General features: G+C 45.0%; 2 protein-coding genes across 11 annotated transcripts in view; one reads left to right on the top strand and one right to left on the bottom strand.

The window, feature by feature from the left end:
• Window positions 1–16064, bottom strand: part of LOC137372657 (uncharacterized) — a 43929-nt gene extending 27865 nt beyond the window's left edge. For both annotated transcript variants that reach the window (XM_068036674.1, XM_068036675.1), the window contains exons 1-2: window positions 15854–16064; window positions 14559–14609 (exon numbers count right to left, since the gene is read on the bottom strand). In XM_068036674.1, the coding sequence (XP_067892775.1) occupies window positions 14559–14609; window positions 15854–15961 (159 nt within the window). In that variant the 5' untranslated portion in view covers window positions 15962–16064. The remainder of the gene's footprint in view (window positions 1–14558; window positions 14610–15853) is intronic.
• Window positions 1–24748, top strand: part of nexn (nexilin (F actin binding protein)) — a 74883-nt gene that overhangs the window by 12287 nt on the left and 37848 nt on the right. For 8 of the 9 annotated variants that reach the window (XM_068036672.1, XM_068036671.1, XM_068036668.1 and 5 more), the window contains exon 2: window positions 16495–16583. In XM_068036672.1, the coding sequence (XP_067892773.1) occupies window positions 16557–16583 (27 nt within the window). In that variant the 5' untranslated portion in view covers window positions 16495–16556. Of the gene's footprint in view, window positions 1–15974; window positions 16123–16494; window positions 16584–24748 lie in introns of all 9 variants that reach the window. The other variant, XM_068036665.1, reaches the window with a different exon arrangement.

The following is a 24748-nucleotide window of genomic DNA, read 5'->3' as shown; positions in this document are numbered from 1 at the left end:
AAATAAAGACTGAGAAGGACATAAGTAAGATAGGCCATAAGAGACTAAAATAATAAATTGGGGAAAAAAACTGGATGAAAATGGAAATAGGGAAAATAAACGAGAAACATTTACTGAAAAATAAATAGCCACTAATTTCACACCATGGATGACGAGAGAGATATGGGCAACGTTGAAACTAAAGAAAAACGCATACACCAAGTACATAGCCAATAAAGCAGAGGATGACAAAAAGAAAACAGGAAAGTAAAAAAAATTAGAAAGGCAAAGAAAAATTAAAGAATACAATTATGAAGGAATGTAAAAAGAAATAGTAAAGTGTTCCACAGATACATGAACAACAACAAAAAAATCAGGATAGGCACAGGGGGCTGGATTTTGTTTCTAGTCTGATGTTGGGTTCCATGGCGGAGGGGGCCGGAGAATTGGAGCGGCAGTGGCCTATGCAGAACCCGACGCTGGGATTGCTGGGCCTGATCTTCCCAGTGGCAGGGCAGGTCTGGGCGGCTACTCTGCCACACTTTGACGGGACCCGAGTTTGCATATTTAAATAACATATTTGCATGAATTAAAATGCAAACCGCAGCGATCTAAGCATCAGTTCCCGATCTTCAGCATGACATGTGGCACTCATGCACCTTCACTTTCCCATCCAGGAAAAGCTGGCGCCACCGAGATGGGGAAGAGGTGAACTTTGCACTCTGATGGGGTGGGGGAGGGGTGAACTCTGCACTGATTGGGGGGGGAGGGTGTGAACGCTGCACTGATTGGGGGGGGAGGGGTGAACTCTGCACTCTGATGGCGGGGAGGGGTGAATGCTGCGCTCTGATGGGGTGGGGGGAGGGGTGAACTTTGCACTCTGGGGTGGGGGAAGGGGAGAACTCTGCACTGATTGGGGGGGTGAACTCTGCAGTGTTAGGGGGGGAGGGGTGAACTCTGCACTGATTGGGCGGGGGAAAGGGGTGAACTCTGCACTCTGGAGCGGGGGGAAGGGGTGAACTCTGCACTCTGATTGGGGGGGGAAGGGGTGAACTCTGCACTCTGATGGGGGGGGAAGGGGTGAACTCTGCACTCTGATGGGGGGGAGGGGTGAACTCTGTGCTCAGATGGGGTGGGGAAGGGGTGAACATTGCACTCGGGAGAGGTGGGGGGAGGGGTGAACTCTGCGCTCTGATGGGGTGGGGGGAGGGGTGAACTTTGCACTCCGGGGTGGGGGAAGGGGAGAACACTGCACTGATTGGGGGGGTGAACTCTGCACTGATTGGGCGGGGGGAAGGGGTGAACTCTGCACTGATGGGGGGGAGGGGTGAATGCTGCGCTCTGATGGGGTGGGGGGGAAGGGGTGAACTCTGCACTCTGATGCGGGGGGGGAAGGGGTGAACTCTGCACTCTGATGGGGGGGAGAAGGGGTGAACTCTGCACTCTGATGGGGGGGGAAGGGGGAACTCTGCACTGATTGGGGGGAAGGGGTGAACTCTGCACTGATTGGGGGGGGAAGGGGTGAACTCTGCACACTGATGGGGGGGGGAAGGGGTGAACTCTGCACTCTGGGGGGGGGGGGAGGGGTGAACTCTGCACTCTGGGGGGGGAGGGGTGAACTCTGCACTCTGATGGGGGGGGGGGGAGGGGTGAACTCTGCACACTGATGGGGGGGGGAAGGGGTGAACTCTGCACTCTGGGGGGGGGGGAGGGGTGAACTCTGCACTCTGATTGGGGGGGGAGGGGTGAACTCTGCACTCTGATGGGGGGGGGAGGGGTGAAATCTGCACTGATTGGGGGGGGGAAGGGGTGAACTCTGCACTCTGATGGGGGGGAGGGGTGAACTCTGCACTCTTATGGGTAAGGGGGGGGGGGGCGGCGGAGCAATGAACTCTACATTATGTTGTACTGTTTGCAGGGCTGGTCGCTTATTAAAAATGGCGTCTGCACCTGCTCCTTCACCGGGTGATGTTGTGAACGGCGCTGCCGAGGCAGCCCCCGCCCCCCCACTACATGACTGGCAGAATCAGCTGTTGTTAATATGTAAAATGTCCGCCCGCCACATAATCGCGGCAGCGCGGGTCCCGAGGGGGACGGCTGCCATGTTCCACCCTCGGCAGCAGGATTACAAAATCCAACCCAGGGAGACTAAATGATACACGTGTTAAACTCACACGTAATGACAGCAAAATGGCAGAAATATTCAATAATTACTTTGCTTTAGTATTTACCGGAGGATGTGACATTAGAAGTGATCAAAATGAAAGACATTTCAGATGGATAGGGAGGTGAAAATTGATAAACTAATCAAAGTTAGAGAGGATAAAACCCCTGGTCCGGATTGACGCATCTGTATAAGAAGTTAGGGAAGAGATAACAGAGGCACTATATATAGCTAAATAAATTCATTAGGAAAACAAATAGTGCCAGAGGACAGGCAGACAGCTAATATGATTCCTGTATTTATAAAGGGTGACAGAATAAGTTCAGGGAACTATAGACCAATTAGCTTAAGATAGAAACATAGAAAATAGGAGCAGGAGTAGGCCATTCGGCCCTTCGAGCCTGCTCTGCCATTCATTATGATCATGGCTGATCATCCAACTCCGTAACCTGTTCCCGCTTTCTCCCCATACCCTTTGATCCCTTTTGACCCAAGAGCTATATCTAACTCCTTCTTGAAAACATACAATGTTTTGGCCTCAACTGCTTTCTGTGGTAGCGAATTCCACAGGCTCACCTCTCTATAGATGAAGGAATTTCTCCTCATCTCAGTCCTGAAAGATTTACCCCGTATCCTTAGACCATGACCCCTGGTTCTGGACTCCCCCACCATCGGGAACATCCTGCATCTACCCTGTCAAGTCCTGTTAGAATTTTATAGGTTTCTGAGATTCCCTCCTCACTCTTCTGAACTCCAGCGAATATAATCCTAACCGACTCAATCTCTCCTCATACGTCAGTCCCGCCATCCCAGGAATCTGGTGAACCTTTGCTGCACTCCCTCTATAGCAAGAACATCCTTCCTCAGATAAGGAGACCAAAACTGCACACAATATTCCAGGTGTGGCCTCACCAAGGCCCTGTATAATTGCAGCAAGACATCCCTGCTCCTGTGCTCGAATCCTCTCGCTATGAAGGCCAACATACCATTTGCCTTTTTTACTGCCTGTTGTACCTGCATGCTTACCTTCAGTGACTGGTGTACGAGAACACCCAGGTCTCGCCGCATATTCCCCTCTCTCAGTTTATAGCCATTCAGATAATAATCTGCCTTCCTGTTTTTGCTACCAACGTGGATAACCTCACATTTATCCACATTATACTGCATCTGCCATGCATTAGCCCGCTCACTCAACTTGCCCAAATCACCCTGAAGCCTCTCTGCATCCTCCTCACAACTCACCCTCCCACCCAGTTTTGTGTCAGCTGCAAATTTGGAGATATTACATTTAGTTCCCTCATCTAAATCACTAATATATATTGTGAATACTGGGGTCCTAGCACCGATCCCTGCAGTACCCCACTAGTCACTGCCTGCCACTCAGAAAAAGACCCATTTATCCCTACTCTTTGTTTCCTGTCAGCCAACCAATTTTCTATCTATCACAATACACAACCCCCAATCCCATGCGCTTAAATTTTACATGTTAATCTCTTATGTGGGACTTTGTCGAAAGCCTTCTGAAAGTCCAAATAAACCACATCCACTGGCTCCCCCTCATCAACTCTACTAGTTACATCTTCGAAGAATTCTATTAGATTTGTCAAGCATGATTTACCTTTCATAAATCCAGGCTGACTCTGCCCGATTCTACAAGTGTTCTCTGAATGCTCTGCTATAAAATCTTTGATAATGGACTCCAGAATTTTCCCCACTACCGACGTCTGGCTGACTGGTCTATAATTCCTTTTTAAATAGTGGAGTTACATTAGCTACCCTCCAATCTGTAGGAACTGTTCCAGACTCTATAGAATCTTGGAAGATGACCACCAATGCAACCACTATTTCTAGGGGCACTTCCTTAAGTACTCTGGGATGCATACCATCAGGCCCTGGGGATTTATTGGCCTTCAATCCCATCAATTGCCCCAAAACCATTTCTCTACTAATACTGATTTCCTTCAGTTCCTCTCTCTCACTAAACCCTGTATTCCCCAACATTTCTGGTATGATATTTGTGTCCTCCTTTGTCAAGACAGAACCGAAGTATGTATTTAGTTGGTCAGCCATTTCTTTATTCCCCATAATAAATTCCCCTGTTTCTGACTGTAAGGGACCCACATTTGTCTTCACCAATCTTTTTCTCTTCACATACCTATAGAAACTTTTGCAGTCAGTTTTTATGTTCCCCACAAGCTTGCTCTCGTACTCTATTTTCCCCTTCTTAATCAATCCCTTGGTCCTCCTTTGCTGAATTCTAAACTGCTCCCAATCCTTAGATCTCTTGTTTTTCCTGGCAAATTTATATGCCTCTTCCTTGGATTTAATGCTATCTGTAATTTCCCTTGTAAGCCATGGTTTGGCTACCTTTCCCGTTTTACTTTTGCACCAGACAGGGATAAACAATTGTTGCAGTTCATCCATGCGCTCTTTAAATGTTTGCCATTGCCTATCCACCCTCATCTCTTTAAGTAATGTTTCCCAATCTGTCATGGCCAGCTCGTGCCTCATACCGTCGTAGTTTCCTTTACCAAGATTCAGGACCCTAGTCTCAGAATCAACTCCGTCACTCTCCATCTTGAAGAATTCTATCATATTATGGTCGCTCGTCCCCAAGGGGTCTCGCACCACTAGATCGTCAATTATTCCTCTCTCATTACACAATACCCAGTCTAGGATGGCCTGTTCTCTAGTTAGTTCCTCAACGTATTGGTCCAGAAAACCATCCCATATACACTCCAAGAATTCCTCCCCTACGGTATTGTGACTAATTTGATTTGCCCAATCTATATGCAGATTAAAATCACCCATAATTACAGATGTTCCTTTATCGCATGCCTCTCTAATTTTCCGTTTAATGCCATTCCCAACATCACCACTACAGTTTGGGGGTCTATATACAACCCCCACTAACGTTTTTTGCTCCTTAGTGTTTCTCAGCTCTACCCATACAGATTCCATATCGTCAGAGCTAATATCTTTCCTCACTATTGCATTGCTGGTTAAAGAGGAAATTAACGCAACTCCACTGCCTTTTGTTTCTTGTCTGTCCTTCCTAAATACTGAATATCCCTGAATGTTCATTTCCCATCCCTGGTCACTTTGCAGCCATGTCTCCGTAATCCCGACTATATCATACCCATTAACATCTGTTTGCGCGATTAATTCACCCACTTTATTGCGAATGCTCCACAAAGCCTTAAGGCATGTCTTTGTAAACATTATTTGTCCCCTTCCCACTATTTTCACTGTGGCTCTGTTTGATTCTGGCCTTTGATTTCTCTTCCTATCACTTTTCTTTTTCCCCTTACTGTCTTTTATTCTTGTCTTTGATCCCCCTCCTCTAACTCCTTGCAAAGGTTCCCTGCCATTTTAGTTTAAACCCTCCCCAACCACTCTAGCAAATACTCCCCATAGGACATCAGTCCCGGTCCTTTAACATTGGTGGTAGGATACGTAATGGAATGCTTACTTATTATGTTTCTATAGATAGTAAAGATATCAAGGGATATGAGGATAGTGCAGGAAAATGGCATTGAGGTAGAAGATCAGCCATGAACGAGTTGAATGGTGGAGCAGGCTCACGGGGCCAAATGGCCTACTCCTGCTTCTATTTCCTATGTTCCTACTCAAAGATGCAATAGAAAAACATCTAGATAGGCGGCACAGTGGCGCAGTGGTTAGCACCGCAGCCTCACAGCTCCAGTGACCTGGGTTCAATTCTGGGTACTGCCTGTGTGGAGTTTGCAAGTTCTCCCTGTGTCTGCGTGGGTTTTCTCCGGGTGCTCCGGTTTCCTCCCACAAGCCAAAAGACTTGCTGGTTGGTAGGTAAATTGGCCATTATAAATTGCCACTAGTATAGGTAGGTGGTAGGGAAATATAGGGACAGGTGGGGATGTGGTAGGAATATGGGATTAGTGTAGGATTAGTATAAATGGGTGGTTGATGGTCGGCACAGACTCGGTGGGCCGAAGGGCCTGTTTCAGTGCTGTATCTCTAAACTAAACTAAACTACTGAAAATATAATAAAGAGTGGTCAGTAAGGATTCTAAAAAGGAAGGTCATGCTTGACCAACCTGACTGAATTCTAAGAAGTAACAGTAAAGGTAGATAAGGGTAATGTAGTTGACATAATATATCTGGATTTCCAAAAGGCCTTTGATAATGTATTGCATAGTAGACTCATGACTAAGGTGAAAACATGTGGAGCCATTGGACAAGTAGCAGAATAGATCGCAAGGTATCTAAAAAACAGAAACCAGAGAGTCGGAGTTCAAGGTAGTTACTCAGACTAGCAAAAGGTGGGAAGTGGAAAAAGAGGGAAAGTGGTGTTCCACAAGGATTGGTGCTGGGACCACTGTTGTTGACCATTTACGTAAACAATTTGGACTCGGGAATTGGAAGTACAATTTCAAAAATTTGCGGATGCAGGATGGGAGTGTAATTGACAAATGAACTTCAATACAGATAAGAGTGAGGTGGTACATTTTGATGGGAAGAATAAGGAAACCACGTAATCCTTGGAAAATAAGTGCTTAAATGGAGTAGAGGACCAAAAGGATTTAGGGGTGCAGATATTTAAATCACTAAAAGTAGTGACACAGGTTAATAAGGCAATTTAAAAAACAGCACTGGGATTTATTTCTAGAGTAATGTATACCTATCAGTAAAGATTGAACAGGCTGGGATTCTTTTCTCTAGAAAACAGAAGACTGAGGGTGACCTAATAGAAGTCTTTAAAATTATGAAGGGGCTTGATGCAGTTTTGGTCTCCTTATTTAAGGAAGGATGTGAATGTGTTGGAGGCAGTTCAGAGGAGGTTTCTAGATTGATATCCGGAATGAGGAAAGGTTGGACAGACTGGGCTTGTTTTCACTGGAGTTTAGAAGTGAGGGGAGACTTGATTGAAGTTTATAAGATCCTGAACGATCTTAACAAGGTGGACGTGGAAAGGATGTTTCCTCTTGTGGGTGAGTCCAGAACTAGGGTGCACTGTTTTAAAATTAGGGGATACCCTTTTAGGACAGCGATGAGGAGAAATTTTTTCTCTGAGGGTTGTGTGACTTTGGAAGTCTCAGCCTCAGAAGGTGGTGGAGGCGGGGTCTCTGAATATTTTTAAGTCGGAGGTAGATAGATTTTTGTTAGGCAAGGGAATCAAAGGTTATTGGGGGTCGATGAGAGTGTGGAATTTGAGACACAAACAGATCAGCCATGATCTTATTGAATGGCAGAGCAGGCTAGAGGGGCCGAATGGCCTACTTCCACTCCTAATTCATTTGTTCGATAGGGTAGACATAGAGATGTTCTCACTTGTGGGTGAGAAATATAAATATAACATGGTCATTAATAAATCCGATGGGGACTTACCCAGAGAGTGGTCTGAATGTGGAATTTGCGAACACGAGGAGTAGTTGAGGTGAATAGCATAGATGCATTTAAAGGGAAGCTAGATAAGCATAGATTGCATAGAATGTACAGCACAGAAAAAGGCCATTCAGCCCAACTGATCCATGCCTCCTCCCACCCTACTTCATCTCGCTCTATCAGCAGAACCCTTCTATTCCTTTCTCTCTCGTGTTTATCTAGCTTCCCCTTAATTGTGTCTGTGCGATTCCCCTTAACTATTCCACATGGTAGCGAGTTGCACATTCAAACCATTCTCTGGTTAAAGAATTCGTATTTAATTTATTAGTGTCTATCACATTTATGATCCCTGGTTTTGGTCTCCTCTACAAGTGGTAACAACTTCTCTAAATCAACCTTATCAAATCCTTTCATAATCTTCAAGTCCTCGATCAGGTCACCCCTCAAAGCACATGATTGAGAAAGGGATAGAAGGACATGTTGATGTGGTTAGATGAAGAAGGGTGGGAGGAGGCCCGTGTGGAGCATGAACACCAGCGTAGAGAAGTTAGATCAAGTGCAGCACATTCTGTGTAATAGAAAAAACATTCTCTGACAGCAAGAAACAGAAATTTCCTATCTTTCCATTTTGGGGCTTAAAGGGTTAAATTATGAGTAGTGCTGAGTAATTATGTGTAGCATAAACCAGGCTTATATTCCCTTCAGTTTAGAAGATTGACCGAGGTGCTTCAAATGATAAAAGGATGTGATATGGTAGATGGTTCATTTCCTCTGCTGTAGGAATCCAGAACAAGGGGGCATTAAGCTTCAAATCAGAGCTGTATCAATCAGGAGGGAAACCAGGCAGTACTTCACACAAAGGGTGGCAGAAATCTCAAACCCTCGCCCCCAAAGTTACACAGACCAGAATGTTTCAGGTTTCATCGCTTCTCTGTGATGATTTCAATCAGATGGATAGTCAGGATATTGCAATTGGCCTCTGAGCCCTTGAATTAGGGAGAAAATCAACTGGCCTTTCTACTCTTTACCACTGTCTACTGGAAAGTGCGCATGTCTGGGCATTGACTGAGAACAACATTGGTTGTGATGCCCCCATAGCCTAATAGCCTGCCAATCTCATCGGGTTTTCACACTAGATATTTTCCCTCAGTTCATCATGTTAAATCACTCCTGTAAGCACTCCCTACAACCCTAGTGTGTCTATTAAAACATATATATACTCTGAAGTTATGGGCTAGGGCCTATTAATTTCTTCTGCCTAGTTAAGAGTCCACCATGTATTCTGGGACTGGAGTCACACCAGGTAGGAAGGTTGCCTTTTCTGAAGGATATTAGCGAACCAGTTGGGTCTATACGAGATTGTTATTTTACCGCAGAAGACCAGAATTTCACTGAATTTAATTTCCCATTCTTCTTTTAATTTGCCACAGTGGGATTTGAACTGTGAACCCAGGACCATAATCACTACACTACAACTTCCAAGCTTTTAAAGCAAGTAACGTATCTTATGTGCTTTCCTTAACTACAAATTTCAGATTTTCCCATTCTCCCTATACCAAAAACAGCAAAGACACTCCTCTTATTCTAACATCAGACTGACCTCTGCCCTTTTCTATCACACCAGCTTCAGAATGACTGATGAAGGCTTTCGAATACAAAGCACAAGGTCCTGGCTACAGACTAGAGCTGTCTGTCAAAAGGACTGCAAAGAATCAGGGCCCTACACTTAGATTTCCAGGACAGAGACAATTGAAGCAGTGACTGTCCCACACAAATACATCTGCAATTTACATTTAGGGTTGGAAGATATATTGCGACATGACAGTCTATAACCCATCGGAGATGTCAAGCTCATCAAATGGAATGGAATGGCACCCAGGCAGATGGGTGTTAGGGAATGCTTCTTACAAATAATAGGGGAGACTTTCCACTTTGGTATTCCCTGTGCACACGGGGAATTTAGGTCAGGACACTGAGCATGCCCAGTCTGCAACTTTTAGAATTTATGAATGGAAAATGATAGGCTGGATCTGCAGTTAGCCAATACATGCTAATATGTTTTAACTGCTTAAGTGGAAAATCCACGCACCCCACCCCCATGTCTTTGAAGAAGTCTTTTTTTTGCATTCTACAGCAACTTGCATTTATATAGCACCATTAACGTAGTAAAACATCTTAAGGCACTTCACGGAAACATGATCAAACAAAATTTGACATGAGCCTCATTTCGAGATATTAGGACAGGTGACCAAAAGATTGGTGAAAGAGGTAGGTTTTAAGGAATGTTCTAAAGGAGGAGAGAGAGGTTGAGAGATGGAGGGAATTCCAGAGCTTAGGGCCCAGACAACTGAAAGCACGACTGCCAATGGTGGGGCAGTGAAAATCAGGGATGTACAAGAGGCCAGAACGGGACAGGGGCAAAGACCTCAGACGGATGTGGGAGATTACAAAGATAGGGGAAGGACGAAGTCATGGAGGGATTTCAACACAAGAATGAGAGTTATAAAATTTAAGGAGCCAATGAAGGTCAGCGAACATAGGGGTGATGGGCGAACAGGACTTGGTACCAGACTATAATATGTATTGACAACTTGAGGAATCACTTAGAACCAACAAACTTTGAAAATGACTGCCAGACTTTGGCGCAAAGATACACAGGATTCTTAGTACCGAAAATGTGACTATCACAGTGACAAAATGATGAAAGGACACTTGCTGCCGTGAGGTGATTGTTTGGGGAGACTGGAGAAATAATATACTGACACGGTATCTCCAATAGTCACAATATGTGAAGGGTAAAGAAATCTAACTATCCACAGCGTACAATCACTATGAAACTGTGGATGAAGCAAAGCATCAGTCAACTAGATCTGACTGAATATTTAGTCCAGTACCTTTCAGGAGTACTATTTTCAGAACCTGGTAATAGCTAAATGCATGTAGTAATATGTAGGGCAATGTATAATATTAGCAACCATAGCTCATCTACTCTAATTAGTGGAAATTAGATACAGAGGTGCACAAGGATTCAGCTCCATCCGTGTCAGTCTAAAATTAATATGTCCAAAAAAAAAATCAATGACAAAAATTCATGCAAATACTCAATCCACAGAACGCAAGCTCAGATACTAAACCCTGGAAATGGCTTGGTGATGTCAGCAGATCTACATTTAATATGTTAGTCACAGTGATGTCTCTGAATCAGTAGGTTATGGGTTCAAGCCTCACTCCAGAGACTTGAGCACATATTGGAGGCTGATGCCCCAGTGCAGTACTGTTGTGGTGCTGTCTTTCAGCTGAGATATTAAGCCAAGGCCCTTACTGACTGTTCAAGTGAACGTAAAAGATTCCACAGCATTAGTTGAAGAATGGGGGAGTTCCCTGGCCAACATTCCTCCCTCCACCAAGAACACATTAACTTGTCATCCATCTCACTTGCTGTTTGTGGAATCTTGCAGTGTGCAAATTGGCAGATGCGTTTTCCTGCATAACAACAGTGACTACATTCGGAAACAATCTATCGGCTATTCACCACTTTGGAACATTCTGATGATGTGATGAAGTGATGCAAGCTTATCCTGTCTTCTCTTTGTCCACTATTTCAATGGAGACAAAAACTCATTTAAAACTTACAGGTTAATATCGATGAATATTAAATAAGTGGGTGAAGTAATTGTATGTTAATATCACTAACGATTATTTCTAAGCTCAACACCCCAAAAACGTCAGCCCGTGTGAAGTTCTTCCAATTGTTTTTAGTCACAACTCAATGACATACATCATATTCCTGCTGCATGTAGTGTATACATTGTGCATGGTGTGTTGTGTATGGTATAACACTGTTGTGCATGATAGGGATGAATTTTGTTGTTGCGGCGGAGTCCCAACGATGGGCCAGAAAGCCGGGGGCGATCCCGCCTCAGCTGTTGGTGGGACCCTCAGCCGCATTTTATCTCTGTCTAATTAGTTATCAAGGCTGTCAATTGGAAGGCCGTCAGCTCAGCAGCACCAGCAGGAGTGGTGGCCACTTCTGGAACGCTGCCTAGAGGAGAGGCTACCATGGGAGCAAGCCATCCTCCCAACCAGGTAAGTAGGTTGGCTAGAGACAGTCAGGCAGGCCTCGGCAAGGGGGGATTGTTGGTGAGGGCAGGGGCTGTGAGGGTTACCGTGGGGATGGCCATTGCCGCCAGGGGTCCCTCCATGGGCCACAGAGTGCCCGAAAGAGGAGGGCCCCCCTCCCCAAGCTCCTCGGACGGCAACAGGGTTCACCAGGCGATCCTCCCAGCGGTGGCGGGTAGAGGCCCTCAATTGGCCTCTGGGCGGGAAGGCCGTTCTCTGCCGCTGGTAAAATGGCATGGTGCCGGGAAGGCGACGGGCACTCCTCCCCCGCTTGCCCTCGCCCACCCTGAGAGGGCTGGTAAAATCTAGTCCCTGTGTGCATGGTATTGTGGCATATTGCACATGGCATAGTGTGTATGGTAAAGTGTGTATAATATAATGTGGTACTGAGTGAGGTTTTCTCATTGTGCATGGTTGCAGGCTGACTCTGGTGATTGATTCCAGGGAGTAAGTGTGGTACTGGTGTAGTGTGTTGTGCTGTCCTCTCTGTGTCAGTGCCCAGTGAGTTCTGGTTCTGTCACTGAGGCTTTGATGGATCCTCCTTAATGCAAGTGTGAAAGAAGGAACGAAAGAATGAGTTGCATTTATATAGCATCTTTCATGACCTCAGGACGTCCAAAAGGGCTTTACAGCCAATAAAGTACTTTTGAAGTACAGTCACGGTTCTAATATAGGAAAAGCAGCAGCCAATTAGCACTCAGCAAGCTCTCACAAATAGTAATGTGATAACGACCAAATAATCTGTTTTTGTGATGTTGATTGAGGGGTAAATATTGGTCAGGACACTGGGGAGAACTCCCTGACTCCTCTTCCTTTACATATACCTGAGGGGACAGACAGGGCCTCAGTTTAACACCTCATCTGAAAGACAGTACCTCCAACAGTGCAGCACTCCCTCAGTATGTCACTGGAATGACAGTTTAGACTGCTGACATCCCTGGAGTGTGACTTGAACCCACAAGCTCTGACCCAGAAGCAAGAATGTTCCCCACTGAGCCACGGCTGACACTGAAGTCTGCTATTTGTCCATAAAGCGGCCATAAAGAAAGTTCAGCTGCAAAGACATTAAATCCCTTGGTTGGATTTATAGAGCACTGAAATATTCTCAAACACAAGACAAAATATCTTGCTTTTGATCAGCCACAAAATATGCTGGGTTGCTAACATTGTGCACTTATATGGGCTCCTAGGAATGTCAGCACATTTGACTTTGCAAACCCGCAGGAATTTCCTAGACAACATTTCCACTTTAGCAAAGTCCAGCACAGAACTGTGATAGTATTCATCCCACTTTACTCATCACCCCTGTGCTCACTGACCTACATTGGCTCACAGTCCAGCAACTCCCCAAATTTCAAATTCTCATCCTTGTTTTCAAATCCCTCCCAATCTCTGTAACCTCCTTCAGCACTATAAACCTTTGAAATCTTTACACTCCTCCAATACTGGCCTCTTGTGCATCTCTTATTTCCTTTGCCACACCATTGATGACTGTGCCTTCAGCTGTCTAGGTCCAAGCTCTAGAATTCCCTCCCTAAACCCCTCGAATCAATAAAAAAGGAGGCTATTCTGCCCGGCATGTCCGTGCCAGCCCTCTGCAAGAGCAACTCAGCTAGTCCCACTCCTCTGCCCTTTCCCTGTAGCTTTGCAAATGTTTTCCCTTCAGGTACTTATCTAATTAACTTCTGAAGGGCTCAATTGAATCAGCCTCCACCACACTCTCAGGCAGTGCATTCCAGATCCTAATCACTTGTTGTGTAAAAAAGGTTTTTCCTCATGTTGCTTTTGGTTCTTCTGTCTTTCATCTTAAATTGGTGTCCTCTGGTTTCTCGACCCTTCCGCCAATGGGAACAGTTTCTCTCTGTCTAGACCCCTCATGATTTTGAACACCTCTATCAAATCTCCTCTCAACCTTCTCTTCTCTTGGGAGAACAACCCCAGCTTTTCCAATCTATCCATGTAACTGAAGTCCCTCATCCCTGGAACCATTCTCGTAAATCTTTTCTGTACTCCCCCTAAAGCCTTCAAGTCCTTCTGAAAGTGCAGTGCCTGGAATTGGACACAGTACTCCAGTTGAGGCCAAGCTACTGTTTTATAAAGGTTCACCATAACTTCCTTGCTTTTGTACTCTGTTTATAAAGCCCAGGATACTGTATACCTTATTAACTGCTTTCTCAACCTGCCCTGCCACCTTTAACGACTTGTACACATATAATCGCAGTCTCTGTTCCTGCAGTTCCTTTAGAATTGCACCCTTTATTTTATATTGCCTCTCCTCGTTCTTCCTACCAAAATGTATCACTTCACACTTCCCTGCATTAAATTTCATCTGCCACATGTCTGCCAATTCCACCAGCCTGCCTATATCCCCTTGAAGTCTATCACCATCCATCTCACAGTTCACAATACTTCCAAGTCTTGTGCCATTTGTAAATTTTGAAATTGTGCTCTGTACACCCAAGTCTAAGCCATGATTATATAATCAAGAAAAGCAGAGGTCCTAGTACAGATCCATGGGGAAACTCCACTATACACCTTCCTCCAGTCTGAAAAACAACTGTTCACCACTACTCTATGTTTCCTGTCACTCAGTATCCATGCTGCTACTGTCCCTTTTATTCCATGGGCTTCAACTTTGCTGACAAGCTTATCTTGTGGCACTTTATCAAATGCCTTTTGAAAGACTATGTACACCACATCAACCGCATTACCCTCATCAACCCTCTCTGATACCTCATCAAAAAACTGAAGCAAGTTAATTAAAACACGGTTTGCGTTTAACAAATCTGTGCTGACTTTCCTTGATTAATCCACCCTTTTCCAGGTGACTGCTAATTTTGTCCCGGATTATCATTTTTAAAATCTTTCCTACCACCACTCTTGGTCTCTCTGTCTCTCTCTCTCCTCCTTTAAGTTGCTCCTTCAAACCTACCTCTTTGACCAAGCTTTTGGTTTCCTGCTCCTTACAAAAGATGCTGGAAATCTGAAATAAAAACAGAAAATGCTGGAAATACTCAGTAGGTCTGGCAGGATCTGTGAAGAGAGAGAAACAGAGTTAACACTTCAGGTTGATGAACTTTCATCAGATCTCCTTATGTGGATCAGGGCCAAATTTTGTTTGATAATTGCTCCTGTGAACGACCATGGGATATTTTACTATGTCAAAGGCACTATATAAATAAAAGTTGTCGTTGTACAGTACTTTTAATTTACTGGAATACCACATAAGCGGTTCTGTTAAACCACTTACGAAGATGTGGACACGACCAGACTCGGTTGTTTTACCGCCTCTCCCCCTTCCCCCCCCCCCCCACCCCCCCACGCTGCCCCATCCACTGTGGGCTGGGGGAAGGTAGATAAGGTGGACATGTCACTGCAAGTGACATGTTTTGGTATGCTTCCAATTCTAAAATTGGCACCCCCACATTCCCCTCGTCCAGACCCTTCAAACTCAGTGACATCTCTGCCTTCTACAGCAGAGAACCTGTTGAATATAGGCAGGGGAGTTTATGTGAGGGGAGTCCAAAAGGTAAGCTGTAGGACCCTGTTCCAAAAGAGTCAGCACCTTCTGGACTAAAAGGGAAAAAAACTGGGGAAACAAATACTTGATAGTTAGAGGGTTGAATTGTTGCAAAGCCTCTGCTTCAAAATGTCTTAACTAGTGTCATTTAACGGAGGAGTGTCTGTGGCTGCCATATAATGCTCTCTGCCATTCTAAAGCCTTTTGAAATGTAATTTACAGTCTGGCATGAGTTGGCGATCAGTTTGCAGGGTCCAACATTTTTCAGTGTTGCATTGCAAAGGAATCTGAATTGCATCTTGGACACTTAACCTTATCCTGGCTATTTTAATACCATGCATACCAGAGTCTAAAGGCATCTGTTGGACATGTGAGGAGAGTCAGAGAGCGAGAGGGAGAGACGGATAGAGAGACAGAGACACAGATAGAAAGAGAGACTGAAAGAGGGAGGTAGACAGAGACTGAAAGAGGGAGACAGAGAGAAACAGAGACAGACACAGACAGAGCAGCTCAGTGCTGCAGCTGGAAGTAGAAATTTGGTCGTGTTCCAATTGATTGTGGTTGGACAATGACTAGAGGTCTGACATGTAGCAAAACACTTGTATAATATTGTTCAAAGGTTGTCATTTTGTTTTAAATCAGCCCAGTGTTTATAGTCTTAAAATGCAAGACATTTGGAGGTTGATCTCACATTATCTGTCTCTTACCGTTATTCCAATTGTCTTTGCTCTTTGCCAATCTTCCTCGTAGCTTGTGTTCGCTGGACTTTGCTGCCTTCGTACAGGCTCAGAATCAGGTGGGCCTAATTTATTCATTATTCATTCTCAGAATGTGAGCGTCGCTGACGAGGCCGGCATATTTTGCCCATCCCTGGTTGCCCTGAGGTGGTGGTGGGCCACCTTCTTGAACTGCTCGTGGCAGTTTGATACAAGTTTGCCAGGCTACTTCAGACAGGAGTTCAGAGTCAACCACATAGGTATGGGGCCTGGAGTCACCTATAGGCCAGACCGGGTAAGGACAGCAGGTTCCCTTCCCTGAAGCAGGTTCCCTTCCCTGAAGGATATTAGTGAAGCAGTTGAGTTTTTACAACAATCCGACAGCTTCATGGTCACTTTAAACTTCCCCCGTTCTTTAGTTCCAGATTGTAAAAACTGAATTCAGATTCTTAAAGAGCCATCGTGGAATTTGAATTCATGTAACCGCGAGATTTTTAGTCCAATGACATTGCCTTTATGCTCCTGTACCCCATGGCCAGGGCCCTGGGCAGGTTGGATTTGTTCATTTTATGCAGCTTGGCAATGGGAACAAATGCTGAAATGCGGCAAAGTAATGTCTCATTTCTCTTCAGGCGTGAAGCGAGGCTGAAGGCACTTAATCTGAAACCAGGCCTGATAAGACCGCGAAGCAACCATGACCGATGTGGCACAGAAAGCCAAGGTGAGTCTGGGTTGGCCTGCGTGTGAACTAATTTCCGCCAAGGTTGTGTTTTGCCTCTGTTGTAAAAAAAATCCAAAAAATCTGGTGGGTTTGAAGTTATACCATGGTGTTGTAAGTCAATGGAATTTCATTAACACGTTTGTTACTGATGGTTGTACAGATCAATTTCAAGAGAGCCTCCCCTTTTATTCAGTCTTAATTGAGGATATTGCTTAGAAGACTTAACAGGATGGATGATGAGGTTCTGAGGTGAGATTAGGGCAATGCCACATTGGTGCAATAAGGGGCACTCCCTCCCCACAAAGGCAGTGGCCAAGGAACATGTTTTTGGAGTAGTGTAGTGGGAACTCTTCTTTCTATCCAGTATCTAAACCAGCCTATGGGCTGAAACCAGAGTTTTGGAAGCAGAGAAGTTGTTTAGGAGCGTATGAGTTTCACTGAAACACAGGCTGAGGGGCCGGGAGCCACAAAACTGAGGCGCTCCAGCTCCGACTTTGGTGGGAGGGTGTGATTACAGAGTGACAAGTTTATATAGTGACCCTCCCCAAGTCTTGGGCAGAATGGTGGTGATTGGTTAATTCCCCCAACAGTCATGCCTGGAAATCGCACTGTTGTAAGTGACTGGGATTGATTTTACACGCATAATTTGTATTATGTAACTATCTTCCACTCACTACATTTTGTCAGAAAAACAATCCTGCTTTTATAGGAATTTATAATGGGAGCTGCGGTGTCAGCAAGAGGTCGACATAAAAGTGTGACACCAGGAAATAACATTTTATAGACAGGAAGTGAGTGTAGCCATAAGATTTTTTACTATGTCATAGGTGTTTTGAAATATCTTTCAGAAGCCAGAAAGAATTCCTCAAATTTAATCATTGAAGCGCCTGTCACGGTGAGGCCAATTAATATGGCCACCATGCAGTGCCACTGATGCTGCTGCTGTCCCAATGTTGCTTTGCATCTATACACGAATGAGCTCACTTCACCTGAAATTCTGGTTTAGTTGGGACTACACTAGGGCCTGTGATAACACAGGACTCAGTATAAAGCGGGTCCGTTTTAGACCCCAAAATTAGCATTTAAATTTATCACCACCCAACAAGCAACTCAATAAAATGAAACTCACTTCCGGACACAACCCGCCCCCAACCCTGTTCAAGCTCACTGTTCCTCCAATCATAGGTTCCCTCCATCCCACACTTGCTGATTCTCCAATCACAAGATCCCGCACTCACTGCTCCTCCAATCACAGGTTCCCTCCTTCCCACACTTGCTGATTCTCCAATCACAAGATCCCTCTCTCCCACACTCACTGCTCCTCTAAACACAGATGCATCTTTTCCCGCTGTCTCCAGACACTTGTGCTTTTGCCATTGGGATTTGATATTCAGCCCCGCTCGTACTTGATGCTATGAATGGCCTATTTAGGTCAATTCATGGGATGTTTAAGAGTGCTGCACAGCCGTCCATGCTCACACTTCAGCAGGATCATTGCTTAATATAACACCCTCAAAGCAAAAACTCAAATTAAAGGGAGGAAAACTGAGAATTTGGTGCAAGAGTTCAACTGCTGAGTTAAAAGGCACAGTTTGATTTGTAGTAATGATGGGGTTTGTGTGCTTGTCTAACAGTGAACACCACTAAACATTTTCTTCTGGGAATAGACAAGTACATAACATGGACTGATCTATAACACAGTCTCGAGATATGGTCCCTGTGGACTGCGTTAAAGCAGAACCTCAGTGTATTCTCACCTCTGAGTCAGAAGGTTGTGGGTTCCAGTCCCATGCTTGGGACTTGAGCAGCAATATCTAGGCTGACACTCCAGTGAGGGCATGCTGCACAGTCTCTCTGATGAGATGTTAAACTGATAGCCTGTTTAACATCTAAGGTTGATATAAAAGAAAGACACTGTTGGGTCTTTTGCATCCCATAAAGATGAAGAGCAGGGGAGTTCTCCCAGTGCCCTGGCTAATCGTTATCCCTCAACCAACTTCATTGAAACAAATTAGCCTGGAAATTGGTTTGCATTGGACTGCTTGATATTGGGCCACAGGCAGCAGCCCTCAGGTAGGTCCTAGGAGAGGAGGAAGTGATTGGGACGGAGAAATATACTGGGAGAGTGGGGAGAGCCAATCGGAATGGAGGAGGTTGCTGAATAGGGTCTGGGAATGGTCTTTGACACTGCAATGGAACACTGCGGCACTTATCGTCTCCACATTCAACTAAGTAGTTTTTTTACAAAAGAGTCAGAGTCACTTACAGCACAGAAGGAGGCCATTCGGCCCATCAAATCTGTAACTATATGGTGGTGACCTCCTGTGGCCATGCCTTTAGCAACCATCAATTGGGCCACATTTCGAATATAGCCAGCTCAGCACTGGCTGTGTTCAGGGTAGCCCAATTTTGCAGAGGGGGCCTTAAACAAGTATTGGGTGGTTGGCCCCCTATTTGGATGTGCAGAGGTGTCTTACGCCTGTTTCAGTCGTGTACCCCGGATGCCTCTTTCTCTCCCTTTTCCAACATGGTGGTCAGCACTCTTCCAGCATAATAAGTGTGTGGGCCCTGCCCACCATATTGGACACTCAGCTGCTTATTTTGCGCTTGCAGAATGTGGTGTGGTGCCACCGCATTTTTAGGCCATTACCAGATCATTTAATTCATTGTTGTCTGTGGGAGTGTTACGACCAGGTGAGAAAGAGGTCTCTGGTTCGCTTTCAGCCTTCACCCAGTCTTACTGTAACAGGGTTTAACTTTAAACACACCATGTTTTTAGCTCCCCCTTGGTGAATCCTTGTTCACCGCTTTCCAATTATAAGGCAAAGAAACCAACACAAACAGGCTTTCTTAGGTTTAAAGAAGAAAAGTTGAAATTTATTAAACTTAAACTCTAATTTGGTTAACCCTACGGATACACGACGTGCCGACACTAGCACGCATATGCGATACATACTTGCAAATAGAGACAGAAAAAAGAGCGGAAGAAACATAAAGTGGAAAAGTTTGAGGCAATATCTGAAGAGTTGTTGTTACGGTTCTTCGAGCTCACTGTATAGTCCTTGATTGTAGGTAGATTTTGCATTTTGTTGGGGCCCAATATTCTTCTTAAACTTTGTTCGCTGTAGGAGACTTTTCTCTCCTGGGGTTCATGTGTCTTCAGTGGATTCAGAGGCTTGAGAAAGAGATGGGAGCAGACAGACAGGAGAGAGATCTTCTCAGTCCAGGAGTAAACAGCTTTCTGCCCAAACTGTTTGTACAAATTCAAAAAAACTCAGGTTGCCCAGCAGGTTAGTCATGTGACTAACTGCTTTGGCCATGTCCATTTGCATATTCAGCCATCTTAGCAGTCAACCTGGACTGCGAGCTGCCCCAGCTTCAATGTCTGGTGATCAAAAGTCCATTTTGTGTTGAATGTCAGGTAATGGCTGCTTTGTCCTTCCAAACAGCGTCTGTTAATATGCAAATGGATTTTCCAGCTACGGATGATCTGTTCAACAAGTCCTCCCCTCACTCCAGTAACGGTTTAAAATCAATGTTCTTGACAAAATTAATGTGCCTCGTTCTTGGCAGATGGGGGCCTAGCATGACACGTCCACACCCAGCAGAATGAAATGCGACTTGAGAAAAGGCTCATTTCATTAAAAGGGCCAAGAAAAATGTAAGATATAGAAAAAAACATGCATTTCTCTTGTTCATTCCCATTAATTCATAAATCCTAAAACTTATTACAGCCTGTCTTCTCTTGGTGCCAGTGCTGCTTCAATTGCCTCATTTTTACCATCCCAATAAACATGTGGGGGTTTTTTTTTTTTTGGAAAGTTTCTCTTCTGTTTGCCCATTTCCATGGCTGCCTCGGGTCTTTGTTCCTGCTGAGGTAATTTTTTTTTTAAAGAGTCAGTAATGGGTGGGTCTATCCTGAACTCTCTTTCGGTGCTTTGCTGAGTCATGCAAAGGTTTTTGACTTCAGAGGTGGGTGGTTGGCTTTTTTTCTGACTGTGGGTAGGATTCTTTGCTAATCTCCCCTTTGTCCCAGAGGACACTCCTGCCTGCAGGTATTTGTGCAGACTCTACTGCATGCCCCTGCAGTGCTTTGACGAGATGAGGCATCACCCACACAGTTTCTCTACCCCTTAGAGGTCTTTCTTTGTTTCTGCAGGTTCCTGTAAATGCTGTTAGCAACTCTGGTGGGGTGTTTCTTGTGCCTGCATTTATGCAGGAGGATGTGGGGTCTAATGTTTCACATTTTTCAGGGTTGGCTGAGCGGACAGTAAGGGTTTTCATCCGGGATTCCTCCTGGACTTCCTTTAACCTGCCAGCTTGGTCACTTTTTCCCCTCTCTGTCTGTCTAACCTTTTTCCAGCCTTGTGCCTGCCTGTCCCTTTTTGTTCTCGGCAGGAGTCCCTTACAGTTTACCAGCACTCTGCTGGAAATTCCTCTGAATACCGGTACAGGACTTAGGGGCGCAGGTTTCACTGTAGGTTGGGGTTTCCCCTCAACCTGGCACATGTGGCAACTCCTGCAGTACTCCACCACATCTTTGTGGAGTTTTGGCCGGTTAAACTGCTGTCTTATGTGGGCTTTGATCTTTTGTATACCGGCATGTATAGCTACTGTAGTCTCATGGGCCCTACTTAATATTTCTCTCTGGTACTTCTGCAGCACCACTAACTGGTGAATCACTGTCCACTCCTTTCTCTCAGGTCTGTAAGGAGAACTCCATTTCCTCATCAGTACCTCATTCTTTAAATAGTAGCAATCAGGGACTCCCTCTGCTTCACTTTCAGACTGGGCAGCCTGTACTAACTCTCGCAATACTGGGTCGACTCGCTGAGCCTCAGCTGGGGAAAATCCATTTAATTCATTCCCTGGGTTTCCTAACTTTCCAAAGAAAGTCTCGGACAGGCAGACCTCATGGTCATCTGCCTGCAGTGCCAATACAGTCTCCTCTGGGGGAGCTGGTTTGATCATGGTCTGATCCACTACACATTCAGGGAAACTGCAGGGGATCATCTTCCTCCACTGCCCTGTCTCTCACTACTGGGAGGACTACCACCTTCATCCCCACCAGATCATTACCAAAGAGCAGGACAGCCCCGTCCACAGGCAAACTAGGGACAATCCCTATGGTCACTGGTCCCGAAACTAGGTCGCACTCCAGGTGCACCCGGTGTACAGGTACAGGCATACACTGCCCTCCAATACCATTCACCACCATTCTGGTGTTCACAGCACTCTCTGGGGGAAAGGTCAGGCCTTTTCCCAGTAAAAGGGATCTAGTGGCCCCTGTGTCCCTGAGAATCACTATGGGCTTGCTTGCCCCACTCAAGGGGTATGGGGTTACTCTCCCTTCAGACACAAATCCTGGGTCTCACTCTTACTGCAGTTAAAGCCACAGCTTGCTCTGCTGTGCTTTCCATCAGGTTCTCTTCTTCACTGAGCGGGTGTGCCCTGATTAACCCTACAGGTTTTCCCTTTAATTTCCAGCAGTCAGCTTTTAAATGCACTGCTCTATTACAATGGAAGCTCACAGGTCTCTGGGTCTCACTCTTGCTCACAACACCTTCCTTTTTGGCTAGAGGAAGGCCCCCTGTGTCTTCTACTTTCCTTTCTCTCCCAGGACTGCTTGGGCTTCTATCACCTTCTCACCCTTTGTCCTTTTTGGATTTGTGGTGATTACGAGGAAGGGTTCTTCCCTGGGAAACTGACTTATAAATTAAAGCAAACCCATCGGCCAGGACGGCCACTTGCTGGGCTCTCTGAACCCGCTGCTCCTCTACATGGGTCTTTATGGAGAGTGGGAGAGAGTGTTTAAATTCATCTAACAGAATTACTTCTCTGAGATTCTCATAGCTGAGCTATACTTTAAGAGCCCTCAGCCACTGGTCAAAAGCCAGCTGCATACGTCTTTCAAACTCCAGATAAGTTTGATTAGCTTGCTTCTTGAGGATTCTAAACTTTTGGCGATAGGCTTCAGGCACTAATTCATATGCCCCAAGGCATATGAATACAAGGCATATGCCACACTTTTTGTCAGTTCATAATTTGATGAACTCTCATCTGGAAACAGGGCATAAACCTCATGGGCTTTTCCAGTTTGCAGTAAAAGAGGCCAGGTCTCTGCTGGCCATTTTAGCTGCCTTGCCAGTTTCTCAAAGGACACAAAAATGCTTCTACATCGTTCTCATTGAATTTTGGAATTAATTGAGCTTGTTTTAACAATTCTGTACCCAGCCCTGAATTTGGCTCCTCCATATTGGTCATGCTTTCACTGGGGTGACTCTGTCACCCCTTAGTTAACTCAAGCCGCCTTAGCTCTCTTTCTTCTCATTCCTTCTGGAATATTCTTTCTCTCTCTCTCCTCTAATTCAAGTTTCCTCTGTTCCAATTGTATCTTTGCTAACAATACCCTGTCAGAGTCTGCTGTTAACTTTATTTCTGTTTCTTCAGATTGAAGGGAAAAATGGTTGGCCACTAGCCTTAGGAGTTCAGACTTCCTAGCCTTGCCACATACAGTGAGTGATCCCACACTGCTCAGCCATTTTCCTCAACTCCTCCATAGACAGTGCTTTTAACTTATCCCAAGTTACTTCATCCTGGCTTGGAGAGCTACTAGTTCACTTGCAGACATGCTACTATTCAAGCACACACAACCACAAGAAAACCTGTACTGAAATAGTGTCCTTTTTTTGCTTTGGAACAATTTGGCTTCCCACTTCCAATTTCTCATCTGTCTGTGGGTCAATTCCCGACGCTAGCGCCCAAATTTCTGTTACGACCAGATGAGAAATAGGTCTAGGGTTCCCTTTCAGCCTTCACCTGGTCTTACTAAAACAGGGTTTAATTTTAAACACACTGTTTTTAGTTCCCCCTTGGTGAATCCTTGTTCACCACTTTCCAATTATAAGGCACAGAAACCAGCACATACAGGCTTTCTTAGGTTTAAAGAAGAAAAGTTTAAATTTATTAAAACTTAAACCCTAATTCAGTTAACGCCTACGGATACACGGCATGCCCACGCTAGCATACATCCGCGGTACATACATGCAAATAGAGACAGAAAAGAACGGAAGAAAAATAAATTGGAAAAGTTTCAGGCAATATCTGAAGAGTTGTTACGGTTCTTCAAGCTCATTGTACAGTCCTTGATTGTAGGTAGATCTTGCATTTCGTTGGGGCCCAGTATTCTTCTTAAACCTTGTTCGCTGTATGAGATTTTTCTCTCTTGGGGTTCTTGTGTCTTCAGTGGATTCAGAGGCTTGTGAGAAAGAGATGGGAGCAGACAAGAGATAGATCTTCTCAGTCTAGGAGTAAACAGCTGTCTGCCCAAACTGTTTGTACAAATTCAAAAAAACTCAGGTTGCCCAGCAGGTTGGTCATGTGACTAGCTGGTTTGATTATATCCATTTGTGTATTTGGCCATCTTAGCAGTCAACCTGGAATGTGAGCACCCCCACCTTCAATGTCTGGTGATCAAAAGTCCATTGTGGGTTGAATGTCAGGGGAATGGCTGCTTTGTCCTTCAAAACACCATCTGTTAATATGCAAATATCTTTTCCAGCCACGGCTGATCTGTTCAAGAAGTCCTCCCCTCACTTCAGTAATAGTTTAAAATCAATGATCATGACAAAATTAATGTGCCTCATTCTTGGCAAGTGGGGACCTAGCATGACAGGGAGCTTGCTGCGCCCAGATTGGCTGCTGCATTTCCTATATTACAACAGTAACTACACTTCAAAACTATTTCATTGGCTGTAAAGCTGTTGGGGACCGCCTGAAGTGGTGAACAGCAAGTTCTTTCTTTGCATAATTGTCCTCAGCTGGAGTATTGTGTCTGGTTCTAGGCACCAGAATTTAGAGAGGATGTCAAGGCCTTGGAGAGGGTGCAGTGGAGATTCACCAGAATAGTACCAGAGATGAGGGATTTCAGTTATATGCTAAGGGGAGAACCAAACGATGTAGATTTAAGATAATTGGTTAAATAAAATCTGGAGGGGAGGTGAGCAGAATTTATTTTACACAGTGAATTGCTATGATCTAGGGTGGTGGGAGCAGATTTAATCTGAATTTTCAAAAGTACTTGAGAAGCTTTGTAGGGTTCTGGGGAGAAAGTAGGGGAGTGGGACTAACTGAACAGCTCTTTCAGAGAGCAGGCACAGATACGA

Source organism: Heterodontus francisci, chromosome 8 (genome assembly GCF_036365525.1).
Source record: "Heterodontus francisci isolate sHetFra1 chromosome 8, sHetFra1.hap1, whole genome shotgun sequence".
Lineage (NCBI taxonomy): Eukaryota > Metazoa > Chordata > Chondrichthyes > Heterodontiformes > Heterodontidae > Heterodontus > Heterodontus francisci.
Note: the sequence above shows the minus strand (reverse complement) of the source record. Positions and strands in the feature narration are given on the sequence as shown.